At 39.6% G+C, this 8,298-nt stretch overlaps 1 protein-coding gene across 1 annotated transcript; it reads right to left on the bottom strand.

The window, feature by feature from the left end:
- Window positions 1–3,919: 3,919 nt before the first annotated feature.
- cgrrf1 (cell growth regulator with ring finger domain 1) lies at window positions 3,920–8,100 on the bottom strand. The gene is made up of 6 exons (XM_053337050.1): window positions 7,926–8,100; window positions 6,175–6,311; window positions 5,915–6,092; window positions 5,311–5,458; window positions 4,508–4,615; window positions 3,920–4,314 (listed from the first exon to the last, which is right to left on the bottom strand). Exons 1-6 carry the CDS (start codon window positions 8,027–8,029, stop codon window positions 3,964–3,966), a joined length of 1,026 nt encoding a protein of 341 aa, XP_053193025.1. The 5' UTR covers window positions 8,030–8,100; the 3' UTR covers window positions 3,920–3,963.
- Between the last annotated feature and the right edge of the window lie 198 nt (window positions 8,101–8,298).

The raw sequence follows: 8,298 nt of genomic DNA on the forward strand, positions 1-8,298 counted from the left end.
TTGAAACATAAATAAAAACAGAATACAATGATTTGCAAATCCTTTTCAACCTATATTCAATTGAATACACTACAAAGACAAGATATTTAATGTTCAAACTGATAAACTGTGTTGTTTTTTTCAAATATTCACTCATTTTGAATTTGATGCCTGCAACATGTTTCAAAAAAGGTGGGACAGGGGCAACAAAAGACTGGGAAAGTTGAGAAATGCTCAAAAAAAAACATCTGTTTGGAACATTCCACAGGTGAACAGGTTAATTGGAAACAGGTGAGTGTCATGATTGGGTATAAAAGGAGCATCCCCGAAAGACTCAGTCATTCACAAGCAAGGATGGGGCGAGGTTCACCACTTTGTGAACAACTGCGTGAGCAAATAGCCCAACAGTTTAAGAACAACGTTTCTCAACGTGCAATTGCAAGGAATTTAGGGATTTCATCATCTACGGTCCATAATATTATCAAAAGATTCAGAGAATCTGGAGAAATCTCTGCATGTAAGCGGCAAGGCCGAAAACCAACACTGAATGCCCGTGACCTTCGATCCCTCAGGCGGCACCCTGTTGAGCAACTGAAGTTGTACATCAAGCAAGAATGGGAAAGAATTCCACCTACAAAGCTTCAACAATTAGTGTCCTCAGTTCCCAAACGCTTATTGAGTGTTGTTAAAAGGAAAGGTGATGTAACACAGTGGTAAACATGTCCCTGTCCCACCTTTTTTGGAACGTGTTGCAGGCATCAAATTCAAAATGAGTGAATATTTGCAAAAAAACAATAAAGTTTATCAGTTTGAACATTAAATATCTTGTCTTTGTAATGTATTCAATTGAATATAGGTTGAAAAGGATTTGCAAATCATTGTATTCTGTTTTTATTTATGTTTTACACAATGTCCCAACTTCATTGGAATTGGGGTTGTATTTCATGTTCATTTAAATGAAATCATTACAGGCTAAATGGAATGAAGCTCCCATATAAACACTTTAGCTGCTCTGTGACCATAATACCTTAAACAGTCCATGTATTTCTAGAAGTGTAACCATGGAGATGTCATGTCTGTTGCTGAAAGGAGTATTGAGCATGTTTCTAACCTCTGTTCGTATAAGGTTTCTCTGCAGTTGAGTTATACTATATATTGTTTAAAAACATGCTTATTTTATAATGAATCTGACAATGACGGGTCAGCAGCAAATGTTCAAATGTGAGAGAAATATCATCGCTCTCTCCACTGGAGAAATGCAGCTGTGTCTTAATTCTATATCACGTCTAATATGTGCCGATATTTTTTTAAAGATACAAAGGCAGCGTAATATGTATGTTTAATCTGTTTTCCTAAATCAAGTTTAAAGTCCGTGTAAAGTAAGAATAAATATGTGTTCTGAGTTTGACATACCACAGAAAAATGTGTTGTTAACCACCCTGCCAAATTTGAATGATAAAAAAAATCGCCAAATAAATGAAATTAGTCTTCAAAGTTGTGTAAAACTCAGCCTTTTTCTTTGCTACCAAACGCTGTGGGAGTACCCGCTGAGTCCGCTGAAACCCCGCCCCCTACCAAGTGTCACCTGTCAATCAAAGTCACCACCTCTACCAAAAACATGGACGCTACGTTTGAGAGCTTTCTGCTGCTAACTCAGCTGCTAGCTCGGTGCCTAACTCGGCAGCTAACTGGCTAATTGTAGACTGTAGTAGTAGAAGTGTGCGCTGAATGTATCTATACCTCTACAGCGGCAGGGGCGGGTTTATGCCTATGGTTTATGCTAATCTGCTGATTTTCAGACCCGCCCACTAAATCCTGAAATCTTGAAACCTAACCTTGTGAAGCCTAGCCCCACAATTCAAATCTAAATGGTTGAAATACTTTTTACACCCTTTTTAGAAATATATTTATGATCTATTTAATGTGTTTAGAAGAAAATGTCTGAATTCACTTTACACATTCTTTAATATATAGCCTACATATTAAATTCCCAGTGAGGTTTACTGTTTTAGTGCAGTTTTAGAAAAATGTGGTTTATGTTTAAACTGTAACTCATGCCTGTTTGTAGCGTGTTTCGTGTGCTGAGCAGCATAAAACGGCTGCAAAAAGTCACTAAGTGAGGCACGCAGTTGATTCTTATTACGACTCATTAGCTGCAGAATAAATGACAGTAAGCGACAACTAAAACTGAAGGAAGACAAGGAAAACTTCTACAAACAAGTTATCGATGCTTTTGTTCAGAAGGAGCGCCGCATGGACTTCATTTATAAGTAAAGGTAAGACCATAATAACGTTTTTTAAATTAAATGTGTTTTTTTGTGTGCTACAGTTTGTATGTGTAAAGAAAGCTGATATAAGATTTTAAACATAACCTGTTAACTGCTGCCAATCAAATGGTGAATAAGCTACTCTGTAGGGTTCATATGTTTGTAAATCTGATTGTGATGAAGTCAGTGCCTCACCAGACATGAACCTCACCGCACGTCACTGATATAGGCCTATATATATAGGATATATATATACACACACACACACACATATATATATATATATATATATATATATATATATATATATAAATATATATATAAATATATATATATATAAATATATATAAATATATATATAAATATATATATATATAAATATATATATATACACACACACACACACACACATATATATATATATACATATACATATATATATATATATATATATATATATATATATATATATGTATATATATATATATATAAGATTATTGGCCGATGTATTGATATCGGAATATTTTTACTCCCTAATATCGGTATTGGCATTGGCCCCATAATTCCAGTATCGGTTGGGCCCTGGTACAGATTAGTGCCTACTGTATACAATATGTAGAGTGACATTTGAGGTAAGATCTTAAGCCCGAGCCAGAGTCCGAGCCCGACCCGACCCGGCCCCAAAATGTCAATTATTACGTTCGGGTCGGGTCGGGTCGGGCCGGGCTTCTCTCTCGCTAACTTTTTTTTAATAAATATATATTTATGTATTATGTATACTAAAAGCAGCTGGTCCAGAAACATGTATGAATGGATTCATCCGTGCGCGCAGTCTCCAGCGGAGGATTTATAAAGTCTGTTTGTTTCCGCCTTTAGTAACGAAGACTATAGTGAACCTGCTGCGCTCTGGAGGCTTTACCCCGTGTATCTCAGATGCCCTTCCTTGTGATCTACAATGAAGCCCAGAGACCTGCTCCTGCTGCTGTTCCTCTCCTTGTCAGAGAATGTGCATCTTGTTTAACTGGGAGAATTCGTTACAAAAGACAGGCTTTAATTTGTTATCATTATGCACAGGCATCGTCACAAATGGGATCACACAAATCGCAACCAGTCCCTTTTCCCGGAGCAGTGCTCTGTCCGGCTCTGACTGACGCATCCCCTCCCTTTCCTCCTCCTCCTGAGTCCTCACAAATAAAATATAAAATTTCGGGGTTTTTCTGGCTCGGGCCTGCAAATCAAGTTAATTGATCGGGCTCGGGCCGGGTCGGGCTTTAATACCCGCGTGCCTGGGTCGGGTCGGGCTGGATTTTTTAGGCCCGATCTTACCTCTAATTTGGACACAGCATCATGGCTCAAGTCATGCACAGATTCTGCCAGTAATCATGTGTAGACAGCCTCACATTTAATACCTGTATCTCTGCTGGCAGCTGTAATAGAAACGATGGTGCTAAGCTGCAGCCTGTAAGGTAAGACTTCACTCTCCTTATTTTTCTTCATATATCTTAAAATGTTTGAAATGCTACATACAGTCTAATGGAGTTTTTCTATATTGTTGCAGTTGCTGCAGTGCACCTGTACCTTTGCATCTTAGCAACCTTTTTTTTTACTCATGGAACCTTGACATAAAAATTATTTAGGGTCTTGCAGGTGTCGTTTAGCGGTTATGTCTGGCTCATTGCACATTATCTTGGGGAACATTCTCTTGCTGTAGACGGAGTCATTGCTCTCCAGCAGCTCCACCCTGTGCCAGGGCAAAGGACTCCAGGACAAATGCCCTGCAGATGGGGCAGTGCTGGAAGTGAGACACGCAGCTGTCACACACACAGGCGTGTCTGCAGGGCAGCAGCACTCTGTTCACTGCTGCATTCTGACACACTACACAGTCTCTGCCCCTCCCCTCTGACCAGTCCTCCTCCTCCTCCTCCTCCTCCTCCTCCTCCTCCTCTTCCTTTAGCACCGGCTCCACTCGGCTGGCCTCCTCCTCTGTGGGTTCACCAGGTTGTTGGATGTTATGTTCTGCTTCAGGAGGTCCAGATGCCCCCTCACTGCCAGCTGACATGAAGAGAGGCTGCAGGAGACATGTCATTTTGACTTATGACAGCAAGAATAACACATATAATGCTGTAATGTTATGAAATCACAGAAAGTGCCAAGTCAGTGAGCCAGAATACAGAATATAGATCCAAATATAGCCAACTCCTGTACGGAACGTGTGAATCTGAGTTTGAGGTAAAAGTAGGAACAACCCAAATGTGACGTACCTTTAGCTCATACATGTTCCCCTGTGAGGTGAGAAGGTACTGAAAGACGATCCTTGCAGACAGGCTGTATTTGTCATCAGGAACATGAATAACTGTCACACTGGCCACCTAAAAGAGGAGAGAGAGGATCATGGATTTGTATTTTTTTCATATGCTGAGAGTTTATAACTGTATATCCTTGTGTAGAGGGGACTATACAAATAAACTTAACATGTGTCTAGTCTTTACACTAAATTGAGTTAAATGTACCCAGAGAGAGAGAGGGCCCTGGTCCCCCCCCCCCCCCCCCCCCTTGGTGCATTGAAATTCGCTGCATCGCCAGTCACGCCCATTAGGTATAATGGAAGCAAAAGACTTTGATAACTTTTCATCTCCAAGGTCTTAAGATGACACTGAGCCAATTTGAAGTCGGTTGGGTTCATTCTCTAGGAGGAGGAGGTTAAAGTACAAGGCGTGGAAATGGGAGAAATGGCACCAAAATTGAAAATTCTAATAAAAATGGCCGACCTCCCATTGGACTTAGGGTATGGCCCCAAGAGACTTTTTCGTGCGTCTTTAGATGATACTTATGCATCCCAAATTTCGTTCGTCTATGTCAATCTGTAGCGAGGGGCTGAATTTTCTTAATTTTCTCATAAAACATCACATTTCTCACCAGGTCTGACGCGTGTGCAGATTTTCATGAGTTTTCATGAATGTTTAGGCCCTAAACAATGCGCCTGGTGCTCGGCCCCTAATTATCAGTACAGTTAGGGGAGCAGTGTCTGATGCTGTGAGGAAGGTTTCTAAAAGGACGGACTTACAATGTTGTACATGTCCCTGGCTTCTTGCTCTGCCAGTGTCAGCACAGCCACTAGGGGGTAGCATCCCCTCGGCAACAGCCCAAAATCTCTGATCCCCTGGTCAGCTGGAATCTGTGTGTGGTGCCCCTCTCTGTCTTCACTGCTGATACTGAGAGGGTGGGGTTAAAGAGCATAACAACAGGAGCTAATGTAGGAACAATGTATACAAGACAAAGAAAGTATATCTCAGGCATGTGTTTGTGTGTGTGTGTGTGTGTGTGTGTGTGTTATACCACCATGATTCAAAAACTAGAACAATCTGAATGCACAATTACTTTGAATTTCCAGATCCAGATGGTGTATTTTATTATTCTAGCAAACAATTATAACCCCTTCTTTGGTGGTTGCTGTAGAAACAAACCATGAAGGACAAATCAGTAAATCACAGTTGTAATAATATAAACTATATCTTCATTGGAGAAGTTTAAACTGTTCACGGCTACCTGTACCTCATGAATGCACTAAACAACCCAAATTGAATATTTGAGGTTAGGAAAGGTACGTTGGGACAGGTGGAGCCAACCTGCATAGTATCACCAACAAGTAAGTGTGTTATAAAGGATACGAGAAGCTCTGGCAGTAGGAGTAGAGGAAGCGCAGAGCCTCTTGGAAATGGCTGGGGGTGCTGAGTCTCGGGCCATGCTGGTGAGCCTGCAGCGCTCCTTGCAGAGCACCAATCTCACAGCCCCAAAAACAGCTCAAGATACAAGGCTCCAAGCAGCAAGCCCTCAGAAAAACACCATCTGCGAGGGAGAGTAAGCTACAGTTATCATGACCTGGGACTCAAAAGATACTGGTACTAGTAGATGTCGACGCTGTTCTCACCAGTGACTGACATCGGTCCAGAGCACATCTCCAGGCAGAAGGGATTGGTCACCTGGACCATTTGCTTCTCAGGAGTTGGTAGGATGGACTCTGTCTCGTCAGAGCTGCGTAAGATCACCGGAACATCAAACCCAAACCTACAGGACATGAAGCACAGTGTGACAGCTGTCAAAGAACACCAAGCTGTTCTGTTCTAGACAGCTGTCATCTCTATTGATCTTGAGAGCTGTACGCACAAAGACAATCTGTGGAAAAGTTGATCTTTTTCACACACAGACCAGAACATTTTTTTTTTTTTAAAGTATATTTTTTGGGCTTTTTATGCCTTTAATGTTCAGGACAGTGTAGAGAGACAGGAAACAGGAGGCAGAGAGAGGGGAATGACACGCAGGATAAGACCGCTCGGCTCGGGATTCGAACCGGGGTCACCTGCAACGAGGACTATAGCCTCAACATATGGGGAGGGTGGGCTACCCGCTGAGCTATGCTCAACCCCAGACCAGAACATTTTATAGATACATAAGATCGCTTGACTGATTAGGTTTTCTAAATCAAAATTGGGGCCTGACCGACACGGTACTTTTGGAGCCAATGCTGATAACGATATTAGGGAGTAAAAAATTCCGATATCGATATATTGACTGATAATGTTATATGTACAGAATATAAACATTTTTTTGTAATGATCCATCAAATGTAATGAAGGTATGATATTTCAAAGTTTAACAAAAAACTTTATTGCATGCTCAGTGCTCTGAAACAGTAAACCTATCTGGAAATGTAATAATTAGAATTAAATATGAATTTAAAAAACATGTGGAACAACAAAATAACAAAACAAATGCATATATTAAACTTGAATTAAGAAAACTGGGTCAAATATACATAAACTACTGCTTATATAACTTTTAAAAAATATCAGCACATATCAGACAACATATGCAGATACCGATATATCTGTTATAGGTCATTATCGGCTGAATGATATATAGGTCAGGCTCTGATCAAAATACTATGTTGCCAAATCAAAAAAAGATTCTGTAAGTCAAAATAGTGAGAAACTTTATCAAAATACTGTAGTATGTGAAAATAATGACTTTGTAACTCAAAATGACTTATCTCAATATAATGACTTAGTATCAAAAAATGACTTAGTATCTCAAAATAATGAGATACTAATAAGCCATACGATAAGTCATTATTTTGAGATAAGTCATTATTTTGAGTAACTACGTCATTATTTTGACATATTAAGTCATTATTTTGAGATATTAAGTCATTATTTTGAGATACCAAGTCATTATATTTTAGATAGTTTCTTATTATTTTAAGATACTAAGTCAATATTTTGAGAAAGCTTCTCATTATAATTACTTACTTCTTTTTAATAATATTGGCAGAATTGGGCTTCCATACAAACTAGATTTAGAGAGATGAAGTCGCAGTGTTTTAGACATTTTTGGGCTTAGATACACGGATAAATGATGCCCATATAAAGCATTACTGCTGCTGCCATCCAGTTTTTCCTCTGACATTCAGCCCTTACACTCCCGTTAGTGTGGGTTTAGTGTTGTCAGAGCATTTTGGGGCAGGGCCGTTCACTCTCCTACGGTTAGCAGTGAAATGTGCATCAGATTAATTATATTGTCATGGTTACGTCTGTTGTGATAACGTAGTCTACATGTGAAGTCGTAAAGATTGAAACGTTATGAATACTTTAATCCTGAGCTAACTTGCTAAATATCACTTACCAGCCGAGCACCATGGCGGCAGTAATAACGAAGCACAAAGACACCACACTAATGTAAAACAGTGGTGAGTACTCATACAAGGTGACCAGGAAAACCGCTGCCATTTCCTTTTCATTTAAGCCATAAAATAAGCGAATTTATTCCAAAATCCTCAGGTAAACACTTTGATATCCGCCATGACAGGAACTCCCAATAACAACTACGGTGGCCTGAAAGGCCCTAAAGTATTGAACGAATTTGAGACATATTACAAAAAAAAGTATCACAGCAGACTACATTTTATCACTAAAAGTGGAATTAATAATCTTTATATACTATCTGTTTATTTTAAATACGTTACAGACTACATTTAAGCGGAATCTCAGTTTTTCGT

Source organism: Scomber japonicus, chromosome 17 (assembly GCF_027409825.1).
Source record: "Scomber japonicus isolate fScoJap1 chromosome 17, fScoJap1.pri, whole genome shotgun sequence".
NCBI lineage: Eukaryota > Metazoa > Chordata > Actinopteri > Scombriformes > Scombridae > Scomber > Scomber japonicus.